This window comes from Brassica napus, chromosome C3, assembly GCF_020379485.1.
Source record: "Brassica napus cultivar Da-Ae chromosome C3, Da-Ae, whole genome shotgun sequence".
NCBI classification, from domain to species: Eukaryota; Viridiplantae; Streptophyta; class Magnoliopsida; order Brassicales; family Brassicaceae; genus Brassica; species Brassica napus.
Window position 1 is genome coordinate 39,982,006 of NC_063446.1, and position 20,565 is coordinate 40,002,570.

A 20,565-nucleotide genomic window follows, 5' to 3' on the forward strand; every position below is an offset into this window, starting at 1 on the left:
AACTTCTTTCATTGCCCAAATGATACCCTCCGCTTCAGCATGTAATGGTGATTGTGCTCTGCGAGTACAAAGCTGCCCCTGCAGGATCGCTTCATCCGCCTCCAGGAGAACAAAACCCATCCCCGTCCATTCATCGTTTGTTGCCCACGAGCCATCTACTTGGCAAGTGTATCGAAAGCTATTTCCTGTCTGCGTACGATAAGGGATGTTGTCTCTGCGGCGGAGGTTCTTCCTCTTCTTCCATCGCTTCTCCAAGTTGAAACATTCATAATTTAAAGAAGAAAATTAAAGATTTTGAGCTCTTAACTAACACCATTTGAGTAACACAATAGCTTTCTTTATTTATTAAACTTGATACCTGGCATGTCTTAGTTACATTTTGCTACCGACGAGCAATAATATTTTATAATCGATCATCCATTATTTGTTTTTAAAAACCATAATTAATTCAAACACATGCATAGACCATATATATCCATAATGATCAAATATCCATAAGCCCTTCGAACACCTTCATAGCCGAACCAGGAAGTCCAAGCAACACATTGATACTCTTCGTGTCACTGCCACATGGCAAAAACAGAATCACTTCCTTCTCAGGTAAACCGACCGGTCCAGACACAACCGGCTCACCCCAACCGAAATCTTTTGTATGAAATGATAGTTTTGCCCACGATGTGATCAGAAGCGTCGCCGTTAGACTCGGCCTAGCCCTAGTCACCTCGAAGTAATCAATCGCTGACCTCATGAAACCGTCGGTTACCATTTCAACCGCACTTTTGACCAACCCCACCGTATGAGAAAGAGGGTTTAGAGTCACTTCACCTGCCGTTGTAACCGAATAAGTGAACACAATCCCGTTTCCTGAATATCCTTTAGGAAGTTCCGGAACGAATCGTGACCGTCCATCTGCAGCAAAGAGAAGTTTTATACGTTGGTCTGGTTTAAGCCCCAAGGCTTGGCAACGAGCTCTCCATAGAAATCCGGTCAGGGTTTGGAATGTCGTGGTTTTTGACTCTGCCATGATCTTGAGCTTCTCTAGTTTTTCGGGTCCAAAGAGAAAGGATTTGTAGACGAGTTTCTCGTCCGAGTAGAGTTTTCCGGTGCCGGAGATGTCGTCAAGCTCTTCGAACTCGTTGTGTGGGAACTCGATCTTTGGTGGTGTCCTTGGTCGGAGAAGTGTGTGGTCCAAGAAAGGTGGGACTGAGAGTGGAAGGCCACGAGCAGTCTCGGCCCATGAGTTAAGGAATTCCATTGCTGCAATACCATCGAACATGTTGTGGTTCATGCCTAGGCCTAACACGAATCCTCCACATTTGAAATTTGTTACCTAATAAACAGAAGAAGAAAAAAAAGACAAAAGTTGTATAGAAGCATAGTTTGTCTTTTACAATCAACATCTCTATATTCTTTTACTTGATTTTTTAATACAATAACACCTGATATAAATGTAAAATTTACTTATACAAAAAGAAACTAATTTTGTGACAAAACTTAAAAAATGGCTATTTAGGAGATTTGCCTAAGAATATAAAGCAAAAAAAAAAAAAAAAATGCAATTGACACTCCAACAAATATATTATCAGAACATAACTAATAAATGGTATATCCATATATTTGTGTGTGTGAATAAATATTTTTGAAATTTGGATTTATTTTACTGACTATAGTGTATTGATGCATGCATGATCAATATAATCGATCTATCAATCTAGTTTTGATATATAAACTATTTATTTGAAACCTACATCGGACCAAACCCTAGTTTAAGTGATCAAGTTTGTTCACTCACGAAAACAGCAAGAAATAAAAGAGTATGGATCGATCAACCCCTCACCTGAACAACCACCGGTGGAATCTCAAGAATATTCCGGGCACCGGGAACGTTGTAAACAAGCTTTTCAAGAGTCTCCGGTTGATCAATCTCCCATATAGCGCCTTTTATCTTCTCTATCCCACAATTAGCCTCTGCTTCCACCACCACGACTCCTTCTCCGGTGCAGTTCACGGCGATCTTTCCTTCGGGACTGATCGTGAGTCTCCCGGCGGCAGGATAGTAGTGAACAAGAACCGCGGAGAGTGACTTTTTGATGACGTTAGCGGATTCCTCGTTGGATCTTGAGTTTGATTTGAAGTAGTAGAATGTTTTAACGATGATGGCTATGTTTTGGTCGAGATTTGAGAGGTAGTGGATGCCTTTTGGAGTTTCGGAGGCTGGAGAGACGAGAACAGGATCTTTTCTGGTTACAATGAGCTCGAATGAGTCGGCCATTTTTAGGGTTTTTGTTGGTGAAGGGAAACCAAAGATGTTATATGTTTAGAGGATTGGGAATGGCTTTGATTTCTTTTGGGATTTAATCAAAGGGGTTAAGTAGAGGCTAGGGTTTGAGGTTAATTGTGGTACAAGTAAATATTTCAGCAAATGGTAGAAGTAAGATCAAAAGAGAGGAGTCTTGAGATTAACACTTTTAAGAGTTTTTTTTTATATAATTTTTTTAAGAATTGAGTTTAGTTTCCAGGATATATGATATTCTTGGTATGGATGTACATTGTGACGAGATAGATCGGTCTAATAGAATGGACTCTATTACGATTGGTTCTAAATAATTTATTTGTTTGAGTTTGCATGCATTTAACTAAACTAATTAACGTAACAAAGTGAAAACGAAAACGTTTGATTCATTTCCTGACTGGGCTGATCCCATATTGTACATGTCAAGAGTACACATATTAACCAAGCGATTGTGGTCGAGTGGCGCGAGGCGAGTTCGTTGGTCCTAAGGGCCGCGGGTTCGATCCTCCCCCTCAGATACGCCCAAGTGTTTGGCCAGACAATTGGGTATCTAATTCTCATAGTAACAAATGGGCTGCCTCGCGCCGAGGAGTTAGTCCCCTGGGGGTTGAGATCCCTCCAGGTTAATTAAAAAAAAAAAAAAAAAAAAAAAAAAAAAAAGTACACATGGATACATATGTCAAGAACCAGCCACAATTGGATCATTTAAATTGTATAGTTAAAATCTGAATCATAACTTGTAAGGTGCTCGAAAAAAAATTCAGCAATACTTTGATGTAATTTTAGGAAATATATACTTCAAATTAATTGTAGATGGTAAGGGCCGTAAGTAAGGGAATGAAACAATTGAATATTATATATATTTAGCAGTTGGTGGTTGACTGATATATGATTAATATGTAATTATCAAATTATGGAGCCATCTTTGATCAGTCTATGTAAATGGATCTACTATATTGTTTACGTTTACACTTAAAGTTTGAAGAACTGTAGAGCCTTTGACTTCTGGTTGTGTATAAAACGTGGTTCAATCTCAGTGTGAATGGTAAAGTATAAGGAGTTGGTGGCTAGTCTTAAGTCACCAGATTATAAACCTAACCCTTCACAAACAAAGGTCTCACTGAGATAGTTGATATATTAAAATAGAAGATACATTTGAATTTGTTAATCAGTAGAGGATTATATGTAATCAAATAGCATTAGTTGTAACTAGTCCCATATTAATAATTGAACATAAGGTGGCGTCAGGAAAAACTGGAAATATTATCATTCAGTAATACTCCACTTTTTAGACAGAATTTTGGGGCTAAGTAAGAACCATGATTTACTTTGGCCCAAAATCGAAAAACAGACAAAGATGTCTTAAACTACAATTAAACCCAGAAACATAAAATTTCCAGTAAGTGGTAGCAAATAGGACAAGGATGAGAAAACCTAACAAGTAACAGCTACACAAGAAGAAGTCACTGAAACTACATAATAGTGTAATGCATGTGATGAAACTATAGAGATTACATAGTACAAAGCATAGATTCAGCACTCACTAACTATCACGTGCACAATGTTGATAAGTTTTGCTTCTCTTCACATCAGATCTTTGAGAGAAGAAACTAACTAACACCTTAATCCTTTAGCTTTTCCTCTTCTTCATCCTTCTCTTTGCTACTTTCAGCCTCGTCATTTTTCTCTTCTTCTTCCTTCTCCTCGTCACTTCCAGCCACAGATTTTTCGTCTTCGTCTTCTACTTCATCATCAGTCATTTCATTTATAGCATCTTGGATAACCTCCTTCACCTCTGGTTTTCTATGTGAGAGATCAACACCAAAATGGTCACCTGATGTTATCACAAACCACGAACGTTACCAAAATGCTCCTCAACATTTGGAAAGCATATTAAACGTAGGTTGCAAAACATATAAGCAAAATCAAAGGACGTACTTAGCTTCTTCAGAATAGTTGATAATGTCGCCTGTTATCAAAAAGATTAAACAATGAGTATAAAGAACATTTATTCAATGTCTTTAGTGTCAGCAAACTGAACTAGCTTACCGTGTTGAAGTCTACTTCCTTGAGAATTTTGGAGACAAATTCAAGCATCTCTTCTCTGGTTGGCTCTACTTTCCCTTTCTTAGTGCCTTTCCCTGCATCCAATCCATGATAGTATGTAAAAATAGAAGCAGCGAGAGAATAATTTCATAAATAATCACAATTCTAGCTAAGTCTTAAAAAGTTTTAAGAAGCAGTTGAAAACGTTTATAACCTTTGTCTTTGGATCCATTAGCCTGTGGCTTAACTGACTTTTTCTTGCTTTTCCCTTTAGAAGACTCCTCATGGTCAACCTTTTGCTTCTTGGCTGGGGATGAAGTTGAGTTAGCAACTCTTTTGGAGGACTTTTCACCAGATTTCTTAGAAACTTTGGCAGACGCTTGTTTATCTTTGCCTTTGGTACCTGCTGAGCTCTCCTCTTTAATCTTCTTCGATGAGATTTTCTTATCAGATGGCTTCTCACCTTCTGCTTCATCTTCCTCATCTTCAGTTTCAGTTTTCTCATGGTCACTATCTTCTTCTGGTGCCGCATCATCTTCATCATGAGTATCCTTAGTGCCTTCGGAATCAGAATCCCCCTCACCCTTGCCTTCTTCTGTGTCAGATGGATGATCTCGCTTTTTAGTTTGCCTTTTCCTCTGTATAGTAAGAGAAAACATACACAGAGAAAAAAAGAAGGAGCAAATGCATTTAGCAACAAAATTCACATGAAACCAAAGCTAACAAATGAGCTAATGGTAACAACTACTAGCCAGTAGCATGCAAGGGATACAAACTGTACTAATAATTTAGAGATAAGAAACTATAATAAACCTTGGCTGGGGGGGTATCTGAAGATGCTGCAGATTTCCTCTTTTTCTGTGTGCTCTTGCGCTTCTTGGCTTGCTAAAAATGTGTAATTTCCAAAACAAAAAAAAAAGGGGAAAAAGAACTCAACACTCCTTTCATACTGACGATAATAATGTAGAACAATAGTGTACTGATTCAAGCAGTAGTACCTTTTCTCGATCAGCAAGTAAAACATCTCTTGATGCCTTGGGAGATTCCAAAAAGTCAAGCACCTTGGCAGCTACTTCTTCCTGAGAGTATTATAACAGAGGCATTCTTAGAGGTTAGGTTAGAATATAGAACAAGGTACAATAAATAGATAACTCACATCTTCTAATTACTTACCTTTTTAATGCTGCTTCTGCTTATAGGTATATCAAGTACATCACAGAAAAAGATTAACTTGTCTTTTATGCATTTGTCAAGCTTCTCCTTTACTCGTGCTCTTTGCTTCTCCTCCTGAGAAAAAAAAAACATTCAAGTCTCAAACATGAGGCAAAAAAAAAAAAGAATACAAATCCCTATTAGCAAAATAGAAACGAAATGCTTTATTTACCTCTTTCTCTGACCATACAAAGCCAGAAAACTGACCAATGTTTTTCTTAACCATCTGTGCCTGCAGAGCAAATTTTCACAAAACTATTTAAGTAGACAAGCTTGAAATAGGGAGACGATATTCATATAAAGTGTGACAAAATGTGATAAAAACATTTTTAGAAAAGCACCTTTGCTTTCTTCCCATACAGAATGGTGTGTAGTAAGATCAGGTTGTCGTCAGCTTTTCGCTTGGATAGTTGATGAGCCACTGAAGCAGCCGACATTATCAGATTAGTTTTTCAATGGTAAACAAATGTAAACAAGAAGACTCCGTCGAAAGAACTGAACTTTCCAAGCACACACAAGAAAAAGAAAAAAATAATTAAGAAAAGTTTATCGTCTTCTCATCAGCCACAATGCAAAGTTGAAATCTAGCTACCAGAGAGAAAACAGAACTCAAATCTACTGAAGTAAAACCAAATCACAGACAGTAGCTAGTGGGCTTAATTGTAATAGCTACGAGATTAAAAAAAAAAAGTATTGCACAAGAGAGTCAGATTATCAGTATTCAAACCGAAGGTCAAATCTTATTGAAGGTGTTCATTTGTTTCAGATCTCTCCTAATAAAATAGTTCTAGCTTTAAAACTATATCTAATAGATGTGTCAAAGCATCAAAGATAGTTCATTGTTCAGCTTGACAACAATTAGGTGGGGAAAAAAAAAAAATCATAAATCAAGAAAAGCACAAATATAAGTGACGCGCATACATACCATTTGGAATATCCCTGAGTAGTGTTCCACGACCCTGAAGAAAAAACATAGAAAGCCCAAGTAGTGAAGAGCATTTATACATTAAGGAAAAATACGAAAGACAATAATACCTTTTCAATAGAAAGGGACTTAGCGGGTGTAGGGCGCAGAGGAGTAGAGAGGGAGAAAAGCTCAACCTTCTTTCTCTCCCTCGTTGGCCTTTCCCTACTCCTCTGAGTCTCCACTTTCTCCTCCTCGCTTTTTATATCTTCCAATTCATCCTCGTTCTTCCTCTCCGCCTCTTCGTTACTGTGCGAATTCGCTTCTTCTTTCTCCTTCGCCGGGGAGGATTCGACTCCCGGTCTCTTCCCTTCTAGGGTTTCGGTCGCCATGTGAGTCCAGTAAAAAACTAAGAGGTTTTCGGGAGAAAGTGGAGAATCCTAAATTCAGGAAAGGTAACGATTAAGACGACGAAACAAAACCTAACTGGCGCCAAATATTGGAACATAAAAGGCGGGTTTCTCTGTTTCTCGTCAACGAACCCGCGCCAAAACTACTTAATATATAATATAATGGACCCAATTCCATGGGCCTGTTCGGACTTTTTGTCGTCAGGCCTATTTAACTCCCCACTGAGATAACAATTTTTCAAAAAAAGAAAACCAATTCAAGAAAACAGAACACATTTAATTGAAAAACTAGATTTTCACCCGATATATTTTTTGTTTTATATTTTTTAAATTTTTTCAATTAGTAATTTAAATATAAGTCTAATTGTATAAAATATAATAAATAATATTTTAAATAATGATAAAGATAAAAAAAATAGTTGTTGGATCCAACTTTTATCAATGGGTAAAACAGGTGTTTTAATAAAATAAATATCATGATAGAGGTTTTTTTTTTCTTTTTAACGAGAAGGAAACACCTTTACAGTTAAGAAGACAACTTTTGAAGAAAACCACAAAAAAGAAGCCCCAAATCCTCTCGAGAAGGAACAAATCCTAATCTGCTGTCATTCTCCCCCCGGCGTCAGAGGTCCCTCTCATCCCTTTCCCTGTTTTTTTTATTTTATTTTGCTCTCTTGGCGATGTCCATACCCGGCAGTGAGATGTTTGGTGCTCTGGAGATCGAAGAAACTTCTTGAGTCAGATACAGGTGGTGACGACGGTTGTCTGGAGTTCTGGCGAGCTGTGTGAGGAGGATTCACTGAGATGGGTCGGCTTTTAGGGTTCGATGGGTTGCGACAGTCGTTTTCCCTTAGATCTTGAGTGTTCTGTCTGCTGCAGATCTGGTTGTGGGTTAGGTGAGCGGTTGGTTTGCTCAGATCTGTATAGAAGAGGGTCATATGTGTCAGTGGCGGAGCTAGAGTTTCATTTTATAGGGGTCATAATTAAATGTATCATAGTTAAAAGGGTCGTTTTTGAGTTTTGAACACAAGACATGGGGGTCAAAAAGATAAGTTCTTACCGTTTTACCACAGCCATAACATTAGATATAAACCTAAAACATTTATTTTATATATTTCATAGGGGTCAATTCACACCCTACTTCCCAAGTGGCTCCGCCACTGGTCTGTGTTCTGAAGTCAGAGTAGTACGGCGTCGGTGCTGTTCTGACGAGTCTTAACCACGACCAAGCGAACCTTGAAGCTCTGTTTCTTCGAGGGCGTGAACGGAGTCATGAAGGCTGATGTGTATTGGCGGGAGTGGCTCGTGATTCATGTGTGTTTTGAACCTCCATTCTTCTGGAAGTGTCCTCTACGGTTTTGACGGGAGATGGAGGAGAGGATGCTTTGCTTTGAACAGTTCAGACTTCAACAAAACGTGAAGGTACCTACACGGAAAGCTACCCTTTGGTTCTCAGAGGTGGTACATGGAAAGGCTAGGGTGTTCTTTGAATGATCATCGAGAGAACCATAGTCCCGGTGACGCACATGTGTGAGAGTGTGGTTATTCGAAGTACCAAAAGAATGAAAGCTCGACATGGTAGATATGCTCCCTCTTTCCAGTTTGTAGGTGAAGCTGGAGCGCGTTTGGATGTTATCTCCTCAGCCCGATTTTTCACAAGAAAGAGTCAAGGTTGAAGCTTCGCACCACTTGGAAACCCCGACTGAGAAGATGCACCTGTAGGTGTAGTTACAGTTGGACAAGAATACCAATCTTATCTTTTGGCTCTAACTGTTATGGGATTTGATTAGTATTCTTATGTTAGGGTTGTCTGAGTAGTTTGAAGTAGCGTTGTACTTTTGCTGTTGTGGTTTAATTAAGTAGTCTACGAGGCGGTTCATCCCGAGTCATGGGGTGAATTCGTTTCGCAGTTGTGAAAAATACAATGTCGTTTATGATTGGGTAGCATAGGATCCTTCTAAGTGTTCATGGGTGATACTTGATCTCGACATTGTATATGGGGTTAAAATCTCGTTGAGGTTGAAATCTTGTATCCACAAATTGATAAATGAAAGTTGATGTTTGAGCCCCAAAAAAAAAGAAGATGAGGTTCATTTCCATTTTACAACCAGGGAAGCTAATGGTGTTGCTCATGACTTGGCGAAGAAATGCAATTCCAATAATCTATTTACTTGGTCTTTTATTTATGTTCTACATTGGTTATCTAATGTGGTTTGTAATGATTATATTCACATTTATTAATAAAGTTACATTTGTCAAAAAAATATAATAATAATAATAATTTGGAGGGAAAAATAAGAACAATACTTAGTTCACTGTGAATGGTTAAATTCACTCCACTATTCATAATCAACTAAAATGTTATGTAGGATTCATTAAAAATGTAATCATTTTTTAAAAAAAAATGGATGAAAAAACCAACACCGACATGAATACTGTCTACAAAACTCTAAATTCTAAAAACCTAAACTCTAAATTCTAAAAACCTAAACTCTAAAACCATAAACCTAAAATTTTAAACTCTAAACTCTAAACCATAAACCCCAATATTATAATCTAAACTTTAAATTTTAAACCCTAAAACCAAACTCTAAAAAATAAACCTTAAATTTTAAAATCTAACCCCTAAAGCCTTAACCCAAAATTCTAAACCATAAACCCTAAACCCTAAACTCTAAATCCTAAACTCTAAACTCTAAATCCTAAAACCTAAACCCAAAACTCTAAATCTTAAACCTTAAACTCTAAATCGTAAACCATAAACCCAAACTCTAAATCGTAAACCCAAACCCTAAACAAGTGATGGGTTTAGGGTCAAGAGTTTTTTGGTTTTTGGTTTAGAATTTACTGTTAATGATTTAGGGTTTAGGATTTAGGGTTTATGGTTAATGGATTAGAGTTTTGGTTTTAGGATTTATGGATATCACCATAGGGGTAAACCTAAAAAAGTCATCTCTAAAAAAGCTATCTCAAGAATTTTTTCCTTTCACGGAGACGGAGCCTCTCTAAACCTCTCACTTCTCTCCGAATGTGACCTTTACAAAACTTGTTTTCCAGTGACTGATGACTTTTTCTGCCGTCGGTCTCCGTCCCGTTAATGTTTTTATTTATTTATACCCTGATTTTTATTAGTGGTGTGTAGTTTTGTTTGCAAATCTTGTTCCGTCGCGGAGAATAAAATCTAGCTATTTCAAATTGTTGGGCCTAATTATTAAGCCTAATGGCTCAAACAATATATGGCAAAATGTGAAAATGAAATGGGCCTATGGGTTCTTACAAAAAAACCTTGTTGGCTTTAATGAAATGAAGTTAACAACATCCCACATTGGTTGGGAGAGTTGATTTTGAGGAGTATATATATGTCTTCATGACATGAGAGGTTAAACAGCTCAGAGGAAGAGAGAGCTCCCCACGCGCGCGCCGCCGCCGCCCGGCCGGCTCGGCGTGGGCTTGGGTTTGGGTTTGGGTTTGGGTCTTGGGTCTTGGTGGAGGGCCTTCGGCCCTATAAGAATATTCTTTTTGGACCAAGTTAAGCTCAACGTTCCCGAAAAACGACATGCATTTTATTTTAAACAACACGTAGTTCGTTTAAAACCAACACGCTGTCTCTCTTCTTGACGATAAGTTTAAACGAGAAAAGATCTTGCGGAGGAAGTTTCGTAACGCCTCGCCTCCGAGATCCTCGCGAGATTTCCGCCAACGTGCGCACGTGCGGCATTAGTTACGGAAAATGGCTCGTCTTCTCTTCTTTATAAACTCGTCTCCTCCTTCATTTTTCCTTAAGTTTTTACGCAACAAAAAATCACCAGATCCCTCAACGTAAGTCTAGAGAGTGTTTCGTAGAGTTTATAGTTCGATAGGGCGATCACGAGTGAGGCGTGATTCGTCTGCCATGGTTGTATCCTGGGACTCTATATTCGTACAGTCCCGTCTCACTAACGGAGCGAATATTTTGAGTTAAGGAAAGAGATCATATCTCGACTCCATGTCTCTTTGCAAATACGATTTCTTATCGTTCTTGTATTCGTCTTTTACATTCGTTTATTTCCTTAACATCGCTTTTATTCTATCGTTTATGTCAGTCCGGTTTTCCGGCTTTTACAATCTTAACTCAAAATCGCTTTATGTTTAAAGCTTTAATCGGGTTGATAAACGATTAATAGAAACGGGTTTTGGAACCGTGTTTGCGATTTGCTTTCTAGCATTTCCGCGAAACGTTTTGTTCTTATCTCACAACGATGTTTGCGATTTGCTATACGCTTATCCGCGAAACGTTTCTGCCTAAATGTGTTTGCGATTTGCCTTAGAGCACTTCCGCGAAACGTTTCTGGTTTATTTCATTACGCTTTGCGGATTGCTTTCTAGCATTTTCGCAAAACGTTGATACATTCTTCAAACGTTATATACATGAATCGTTTCAGTAACCGTTTTCTTAAGCGAGTTTGTGAAACATTCTAAGTCTATAAAAATGGTTTCTGCGAACGCTTTTAAGCGAGTTTGCAAAACGTTTTTTCCAGACTTATATCGATATGATTTGGTTCAAATACCAAAAATGAACATCGATTTTAGACTATTATTTTCTTTAAAATAATATGTTATTTGTTGAATGGAGTACTAATCCGTTTTTTCATGTTTTCTCTACAGAAAAATGACAAACGATAACAACACCCCCATTGACACCACGGATGTCATTCAGACTCCACTCAACGCTGCAGCAACTGATGCAACTGGCGTGACAACCGCTGCAGCAACAACGAGCACTATCCTCCCTGCGGGAAATGCTGCTGATGAAACCACTCGCCGTAGCCTATTCGGTGCTGGTCTTTATCAGACGGGTTCAGTATCAGCAACTGCAAGTGGTCCGGTGGCAGTTCAAACTCCTCCGGCTGTACCTAGCTTGTTCACTCAAGGGCTGATGCCAGACAAGTTTGATGGCAAAGGCTTCAAAACGTGGCAGAAGAAGATGATGTTCTTCCTGACAACGATGAAACTGGACAAGTTCATCCAGGAGGACAAGCCCCTGATTCCGTACGGGATTGATGATGTCCACAGTCTTGCAACTGTTGACATATGGGTGCATTCCGACTTCATCTGTAAAGGTTACATTTTGGGTCGTCTCATTGACCCATTGTACCGTGTCTACTGTGAGATCCCCACGGCGAAAGAGCTATGGAGATCACTGGACAAGAAGTACAGAGGTGAGGACGCTGGCTGCCAGAAGTATGTGGTCTCAAAGTTCCACGACTTCAAAATGGTGGATTCAAAACCCATCATGGATCAGGTGGAAGCGCTTCAGCTCATTTGCCATGAAATCGCTGCTGAAGGAATGTCCATCTGCGAGACATTCACAACTCTCAGCTTCATTGAAAAGCTTCCTCCAAGCTATGCGGATTTCAAGAACTACTTGAAGCACAAGAAGAAGAAGATGGGGCTCGAGGAGCTCATCATGAGGCTTCAGATGGAATCCAGAAACCGAATTGCTGACAAGGTCACTGCTAAGGAGCACAGTGTCAACATGGCTGAGCACAAAGGCAAAGGAAAGGCACACGCCCATTCTCCTGCCAAGCCTTCCAAAACTGCTGCAGCCCTGAAGGCTTCTGGAAAAAACTTCAAGAACAAAGGCATTGAAATCAATGCGAATGCGAATGTGGAGAAGTTCAGGGGGAAATGTCACTACTGCCACAAAGTGGGGCACAAGACTGTTGAGTGTCGCAAAAAGATCAAGGATGAGAAGGCTCAGGCAAATCTCACAGAGGAGGATCTCGTTGCTGTGGTGACTGAAGCCAACATGGTTGAAAGCAACAACCCCAAGGAATGGTGGTATGACACTGGTGCAACCACCCACATTTGCACCGATAGGGCGATGTTCAGCACCTATCAGAAAAGCATGACTGAGGAGAAGCTCAAGATGGGAAACACTGCAGTCTCCAAGATTGAAGGACGCGGCAATGTGATTTTGAAGATGACATCTGGACATGAGGTCACTCTGACGAATGTGAAGCATGTGCCTGACATGAGGAAGAACCTGGTCTCGGGAACCTTGCTCAGCAAGAATGGATTCGCCACAAATTTTGAGGCGGACAAGCTCGTGATTAGGAAAAATGGGATGTATTTGGGAAGAGGGTATGTTAAGGGTGGACTTGTCAAGTTGAATGTAATGACAGTCCCTCCGAAAGTTGTAGCTTCAAAAGTTTCAATGAATAAGAAAGAGCCAGTTGCTTATTTGGTTGAGTCTTTTAATATATGGCATGAAAGATTAGGCCATGTAAACTACAAATCTATACAAAGATTAATGAATTTAAATCTAATTCCTAAATGCAAAACAAGTAAACAAAAATGTGAAGTATGCGTACAGGCTAAGCTCACGAAAACGCCATCACCTCGTGTTGAAAGAACTAATAAACCTCTAGATTTAATTCACACAGATTTATGTGATTTAAAATACTTACAAACTAGAGGTGGTAAAAAGTACTTTGTGACCTTCATAGATGACTGCACAAAATATTGTTATGTATATTTATTACATAGCAAAGACGAAACCTTAGAAAAATTTAAAGAATTTAAACTCGAGGTCGAAAATCAGCTTAAAACAACTATTAAAGTAGTTAGAAGCGACAGAGGAGGCGAGTATGATGGTCCATTCAATGCATTCTGTAAAGAACATGGAATAATCCATCAAACTACAGCTCCTTACTCACCAGAATCTAATGGAGTTGCTGAACGCAAAAATCGAACTCTAAAAGAGATGATGAATGCAATGTTGCAGGAATCTGGGTTACCCCAGAACATGTGGGGGGAAGCATTGCTTACCACTAATTATATCCTCAACAAAATTCCACACAAAGTAACTGGCAAAACTCCATATGAATTATGGAAAGGTAATTTACCTTCGTATAAATACCTCAAAGTGTGGGGGTGCCTGGCAAAAGTTGCAGTACCGCCACCAAAGAAGGTCACTATTGGACCTAAAACAGTGGATTGCATCTTCATCGGATATGCACATAACAGTAATGCTTATCGATTTCTGGTACATAAATCTGAAATATCAGACATTCATGAAAATACAGTCATGGAATCAAGAAATGCATCTTTCTTTGAAAATATTTTTCCATATAAGGAAAAACAAGGTTCAAAACGAACTCGAGAAGAAAGAGACAATGACAAAAACTCAGAAACTGAGACAAACGTCGAGATTTCTATAAATGATATTTCAGAAAATGAAGAAAAAGATGAACCTCGAAGGAGCAAAAGAGCTCGGAAGGAAAAATCTTTTGGAGAAGATTTCCTAATGGCATTTTTAGTAGAAAATGTTCCAAAAACTTTGGCAGAAGCCATGGCTTCACCAGAAGCTCCATTCTGGAACGAAGCGGTCAGGAGTGAATTTGATTCGATCATGCAAAATTATACTTATTACATAACGGATTTACCACCTGGCTGCAAAGCATTAGGGAATAAATGGATAATGACACGAAAACCTGGTGGAAAATACAAGTCTAGGCTTGTAGTTCAAGGATTCCGACAAAAGGAAGGCCTTGACTATTTTGATACATATTCTCCAGTGACGAGAATAACATCAATAAGACTGATGATAGCAATCGCAGCCTTAAGAGACCTAGAAATCCATCAAATGGATGTAAAAACTGCTTTTCTAAATGGTGATTTAGAAGAGGAAATTTACATGAAACAACCTGAAGGTTTTGTCATTCCCGGACAGGAAGACAAAGTATGTCGACTTGTAAAGTCACTTTATGGGCTTAAACAAGCTCCTAAACAATGGCACGAAAAATTTGACAATACAATGATGTCAAATGGTTTCAAAATTAATGAATGTGACAAATGCATATACTACAAAACTACCAAAAATGCGTATGTTTTGCTATGTCTATATGTAGATGATATGCTCATTATTGGAAGCAATAAAGACATTATCAATCAAACAAAGAACATGCTCAAAGGGACATTTGAGATGAAAGACTTGGGATTAGTAGATGTAATTCTCGGGGTTAAAGTCACAAGAAATTCAAACGGAATTATCTTAACCCAATCTCATTATGCTCAAACAATATTAGAGAGATTTAAAAATTACTCTAATAGTACGGCGAAAACTCCGTTAGATCCCCAAATGCACTTGACAAAGAATTCAGGTGAAGCGGTTTCACAAAACGAGTATGCACGTGTGATCGGAAGTCTCATGTACTTGACCAATTGTACTAGACCGGATCTGGCGCATGCAGTAAACGTACTTAGTCGATATACAAGTAATCCAGGTCATACACACTGGAAAGCTATAACGAGGGTACTCAATTACTTGCGCTACACCAAAGATTTTGGGCTTCACTATGGTAAAGAACCAGCAGTTTTAGAAGGATACAGTGATGCTAACTGGATATCAGATTCTAAAAACTCAAAATCCACGAGTGGATATGTCTTTACACTAGGAGGAGCAGCAATATCATGGAAATCTACCAAACAAACAGTGTTAGCCAGATCTACCATGGAATCTGAGTTCATAGCCTTAGACAAAGCAGCAGAAGAAGCTGAATGGCTTAGAAATTTTTTGGAAGATATTCCTATGTGGGAGAAACCTGTGCCAGCTATACGCATACATTGTGATAGTCAATCAGCAATAGCTCGGGCTCAGAATAATCTCTACAATGGAAAATCTCGTCACATCAGAAGACGACATAAAACCATTAGACAACTTATCTCAACTGGTGTAATCACAATAGACTACATCAAATCGGCTGACAACCTAGCGGATCCATTTACTAAAGGTTTGCCACGAGATGTTGTTGCTAAATCATCAAAAGGAATGGGTTTAAAGCCTATAACGAATGAGGATGCTTGATGGCAACCCTACCTATCATGACTGGAGATCCCAAGACGTAGGTTCAAAGGGAAAACAAAATCAAACAGAATCTAACCAAAGCACTTGAGACAAAGTAGTCTATTCCCAGCTCCTAAGATGATAAAAGTGCTAACAAATGTGTGAAGGATAAGCATAAGCTTTTAATGATTCCATAGCTTCTAAGCGGGGTATTACTCAATACTTTTCATGGTCAATCACCTAATGAGTGTGAAATGGGGCCGTTTCTAGGAGAATGAATGCAAGGCTATATTCTCTAAGTTCACTCATGAAAACCAGGAATAGTTCAGGGCCACAATGAACACAATAGAGAACTAAGTTCTACGAGAAAATGAAGCTGCGTTATGCCTGTTGTCTCGGTTTACATAAAACACCGGTTGGTTCAAGACATCATGTTCACCTTCTGGTTAAGTAAACCCGACAGATATTAACTATGAGTGGTTCAAGGCTTAAAAATGCCACCAACTCAAACACAGTGAATTTTTCGCAAACACTCTCGATAAGTCTGTCTAGTCTAGTCATGATTAGAATAAGTATAGTTTTTCTTTAGAGTCTATCGAGTCTGCATTTAGTCTGCATATGTTTTAGAAGAGTCATTTCTATTCATGTGGGGGATTGTTGGGCCTAATTATTAAGCCTAATCGCTCAAATAATATATGGCAAAATGTGAAAATGAAATGGGCCTATGGGTTCTTACAAAAAACCTTGTTGACTTTAATGAAATGAAGTTAACAACATCCCACATTGGTTGGGAGAGTTGATTTTGAGGAGTATATATATGTCTTCATGACATGAGAGGTTAAACAGCTCAGAGGAAGAGAGAGCTCCCCACGCGCGCGCCGCCGCCGCCGTCCGGCCGGCTCGGCTCGGCGTGGGCTTGGGCTTGGGTCTTGGGTCTTGGGTCTTGGGTCTTGGGTCTTGGTGGAGGGCCTCCGGCCCGATAAGAATATTCTTTTTGGACCAAGTTAAGCTCAACATTCCCAAAAAACGACATGCATTTTATTTTAAACAACACGTAGTTCGTTTAAAACCAACACGCTGTCTCTCTTCTTGACGATAAGTTTAAACGAGAAAAGATCTTGCGGAGGAAGTTTCGTAACGCCTCGCCTCCGAGATCCTCGCGAGATTTCCGCCAACGTGCGCACGTGCGGCATTAGTTACGGAAAATGGCTCGTCTTCTCTTCTTTATAAACTCGTCTCCTCCTTCATTTTTCCTTAAGTTTTTACGCAACAAAAAATCACCAGATCCCTCAACGTAAGTCTAGAGAGTGTTTCGTAGAGTTTATAGTTCGATAGGGTGATCACGAGTGAGGCGTGATTCGTCTGCCATGGTTGTATCCTGGGACTCTATATTCGTACAGTCTCGTCTCACTAACGGAGCGAATATTTTGAGTTAAGGAAAGAGATCATATCTCGACTCCATGTCTCTTTGCAAATACGATTTCTTATCGTTCTTGTATTCGTCTTTTACATTCGTTTATTTCCTTAACATCGCTTTTATTCTATCGTTTATGTCAGTCCGGTTTTTCGGCTTTTACACAAATTAGTCTCGCTTCACTTTATTTTCTGTTGATATATTATTTTTTCGATTTTGGAAGTTTCTTGTTTCTCTTTGCTAATCATGGTTCATCTCTTCATCGTAACATGAATCATTCTTTGCTAGCGAAGCCTCCTTAAAGATAAATAACATTTATTATTGATGAAGCGGTGATGAGTTAGCGAAGATTCAGATTAGTCGGAGATTTCTTATACGAAGGCGTTCCGACAAGGTTTTGTAGTTGTTTCTTTACATGCTTCTCATATGATTTTACCTAAGCGAATTGATGAAAAAAATCCTTTGGATCGGCAGTAAATAAGGGAAGGAGGAGCATACAAGTAGTTCAAATATATGGTGGGGATGGAAGTGGAGATGTGGTAATGTATTTGGTGAGAATCGACTCTGGAGGGACAGAGTAGGTTTCCTACGGAACTTAAGTAAGGAAGTGATGGTAGCAAATGAGATCGAGAGAGGGCGTGGTAACGTGAGAAACAGGACCGAAATACTGGTGAGATGGACCGCCTCTCCGGAGGGGTGGATGAAGATGAACACAGATGGGGCTTCACATGGAAACCCGGGTCCAGCAGCTGCGGGGGTAGTAATGCGGAATGATGAAGGTGAGTGGTGTGGTGGTTTTGTTGTAAACATAGGACGATGTGGAGCTCCGTTGGCGGAACTTTGGGGAGTATATTATGGTCTTGTGGTTGCTTGGGAGAAAGGGGTTAGGAGACTGGAGGTAGAAGTGGATTCGAAGGTGGTGGTGGAGTTTCTTACGACAGGGATTGGGGATACGCATCTGTTGTCTTTCCTGGTACGGCTGTGCCACGGCTTTATATCGAGGGACTAGTTAGTCCGTATTGTTCATGTGTATAGGGAAGCAAACCGCTTAGCTGATGGGTTAGCTAACCTTGCATTTTCTCTTCCGTTTGGTTTTCATAGATTAGATAATGCACCTATTGAGGTTGTTGATGTATTGCAAGAAGATGTTGTTGGACCTCCCCGGCCACGACTAACTCATGTGTAGACTAAAGTTTAAGTTTGAATAAATATTGGGAGCGAGAAATATTGGGAGCTTGCTCGCTCCCAGTTTCCTACCAAAAAAAAGTATAATGGAGATTTGAGATTGGCGGTTTCGGACTGACATGTTTTCGGGCAAAGTTATCGGTATCTTTCTTTGTTTCAGAATAATCGTTTGCCACGTTTTCTAACATGTGTCTTTCATATAATTAATGTTTACATAGTTCAGAAAATTGGGCTTCGATTGAGTTTGAAATTTTTTTGATATGAACTTGTATTATCTTGTAATTTTGGCCTTTGGTGGATATCAGGCTCGTCCCTGATTGGTTATGAAACTGGAACCAGATGAATCAATGATGATGTTATTTTACAAAGGTCTCCAAAGCTGATATCATCGACATATACTCTCATCTTCCTGGTTCAACAAAATTGGTCATGTTAGTTTCTGTTACTAACTAAACTGGATATTATAGCTTAGTACTAGGAATTATTTTTGTTTAGATAGTAATCTTTGTAAAATAACAAGTAGATCGTATATGTTCTTAATATGTTTTTAGAGCATATCACATAGATGAATCTTAATACGAGTCGAATCCTCAAAATGTTCCTAATTTTTATTATCTTTATAAATCTGAAGTCTAGAAAAGATTGTAAATGATAGCAAGTTTAAACTAAAAAAGAAAAAGAGATCATATATTTATTGAAGAGAAAGATAGCTCATTGAGCTTTATTTAGGTGCATTAAACAGAAAGAAAGCAGCTTGAGATTTGCCTTCAATAACAAAGTAGATTCGATAACATCATTAGTATGAGAAAAAGGAAGAGTTGCTAAGATTTCTAGGTTACATTACAATACTCTCATAACAAAAATATATATATAGTATCTCTCTCTCCTCCGGCTTATCCTCTCAAAAAAACGAAACCAAATTTGATATCGCTTCGGCGTCCGGCTGGCGCCAGCTTCTTGTTCTATATTGGCGTTGGTTGTGGTTGTATAGCAGAGTTCCTCAAATTCTCGCTAAGCTGATTTGTCTCTGATCTCTTCACTTTCAATTGTCAAGCACTTAATTGACAGTAAAGATTACAAGCTCGATAAGTTCATCGATGGACGGCTACTCCGGAAATATCTCGGGGAGTCCCGACATCCGAGTAAACGAGGTAAATCTTGCCTCCCCGAAGTTCACGTTAAAGGTTGAGAGCGGTCATGAATTTCTTACGAGCTAGCGGAATGCGTCGAGCTGACATGTTGAGCAAAACTAGTTTAGGAACCGTTAGAATTGGGTTGTTTTGTTCGAGTGGTTTGTCGTGGGATCATAATTCCTGATTTTCAGGCTGATTTATAAAATTTAATTATTATTTTTAAATAATATATATAGTTCAATACTTGCTTAGAACCCTAGAACACTTGAGATTATGGACTTTTCATAAGACATATTTGGGCTTTTGTACGTAGTCTAATAGTAATCTAATAGTAAAACGCTTTCGTACTATGTGATTTGTCTTTTTTTTAAAGGTCCATCTTATTTTTTTCATGTGTAAAAACTAAAAACCTTTCTAAATGAGTAATGTAAATATCTGAAACCTTTTTCCAAAGGGAGATTCATTCTTAAACTTGTGGGTTAACATCTCAGTTTCCATCTCTAAATTAAGGTTAAGCTTTGACCCAAATAAATAAATAATAAATTTGCAAAAGTTTTCTCGTTTTACTCCTTTGGTCTCCATGTTCTATTCATCCTTGATCCTTCTCTGTTGATTTGTATGGACTCATATGTTACGAGTGTCCATCCATTATGGGTAAAAAACAAGACTTGAGTGTTGAGTCTTTTCTTCTTTTTACCGATAAGTTTCTTTTGTCATCTTTTAGAAAAAAGCACAGTGTAATGCTTTTCGGTAGGTTCCCTTTAACACAACAAATTCCGATCATCCGATTTCAAATCTTTGAAGATTAGTTTTCTGTTTTTTTTTTCTTTTCCAAAGTCAAGTTACATCGGCATAAAGCGATAGAATATGGACCATTAAGCCCATTAGACCTATATAATAAACGGTTTGAAATTACTCAAAAAAGAAATAAACAAAACTAGACCTCTAGGTATAAATGCTACACTAGCACACAAGAATACTCTTCAACCATCCATCCAGCTTCTTTGCCTTCCACTAAGTGATGGGATTTAAAGACCTTTATCTTGTTGATTTTCTTTTAGGACTCTTTTCTTTTTGTGAAGTATTTTATTAGATGATTGTTCTATAGATTTGGCTCATGTCTGAATCTCAACAAAACTCT

General features: G+C 38.7%; 2 protein-coding genes across 4 annotated transcripts; both read right to left on the reverse strand.

Annotated features, from left to right (window-relative positions):
* Window positions 1-321: 321 nt before the first annotated feature.
* LOC106428703 (fatty alcohol:caffeoyl-CoA acyltransferase-like) lies at window positions 322-2,362 on the reverse strand. The gene is made up of 2 exons (XM_048750711.1): window positions 1,838-2,362; window positions 322-1,330 (listed from the first exon to the last, which is right to left on the reverse strand). The coding sequence occupies exons 1-2, from the start codon at window positions 2,270-2,272 to the stop codon at window positions 485-487; spliced, it is 1,281 nt and encodes a 426-aa protein (XP_048606668.1). The 5' UTR covers window positions 2,273-2,362; the 3' UTR covers window positions 322-484.
* Window positions 2,363-3,633: 1,271 nt separating this feature from the next.
* On the reverse strand, window positions 3,634-7,718 carry LOC106348329 (DEK domain-containing chromatin-associated protein 2-like). Of its 3 annotated transcripts, none has more exons than XM_022699790.2 (12): window positions 7,384-7,718; window positions 6,587-6,895; window positions 6,477-6,510; window positions 5,893-5,972; window positions 5,724-5,783; window positions 5,513-5,626; window positions 5,338-5,418; window positions 5,153-5,224; window positions 4,554-4,977; window positions 4,343-4,434; window positions 4,232-4,262; window positions 3,634-4,127 (listed from the first exon to the last, which is right to left on the reverse strand). In XM_022699790.2, the coding sequence occupies exons 2-12, from the start codon at window positions 6,845-6,847 to the stop codon at window positions 3,916-3,918; spliced, it is 1,461 nt and encodes a 486-aa protein (XP_022555511.2). In that variant the 5' UTR covers window positions 6,848-6,895; window positions 7,384-7,718; the 3' UTR covers window positions 3,634-3,915. The 3 variants fall into 3 exon arrangements, with proteins under 3 accessions (XP_022555511.2, XP_022555513.2, XP_048606667.1); XM_022699792.2 differs by having other exon boundaries at window positions 7,556-7,717; XM_048750710.1 differs by lacking the exon at window positions 7,384-7,718 and having other exon boundaries at window positions 6,587-7,011.
* Window positions 7,719-20,565: the final 12,847 nt, after the last annotated feature.

Excerpts from the sequence above, each read along its gene's own strand:
- LOC106428703 (XM_048750711.1), bottom strand. The coding sequence starts at position 2,272 with ATGGCCGACTCATTCGAGCTCATTGTAACCAGAAAAGATCCTGTTCTC. Across the intron at positions 1,331-1,837 it reads TTCCACCGGTGGTTGTTCAG|GTAACAAATTTCAAATGTGG; the intron begins GTGAGGGGTTGA and ends TCTGTTTATTAG.
- LOC106348329 (XM_022699790.2), bottom strand. The coding sequence starts at position 6,847 with ATGGCGACCGAAACCCTAGAAGGGAAGAGACCGGGAGTCGAATCCTCC. Across the intron at positions 5,419-5,512 it reads GCAGAAGCAGCATTAAAAAG|GAAGAAGTAGCTGCCAAGGT; the intron begins GTAAGTAATTAG and ends TAATACTCTCAG. Across the intron at positions 4,128-4,231 it reads AACTATTCTGAAGAAGCTAA|GTGACCATTTTGGTGTTGAT; the intron begins GTACGTCCTTTG and ends TGATAACATCAG.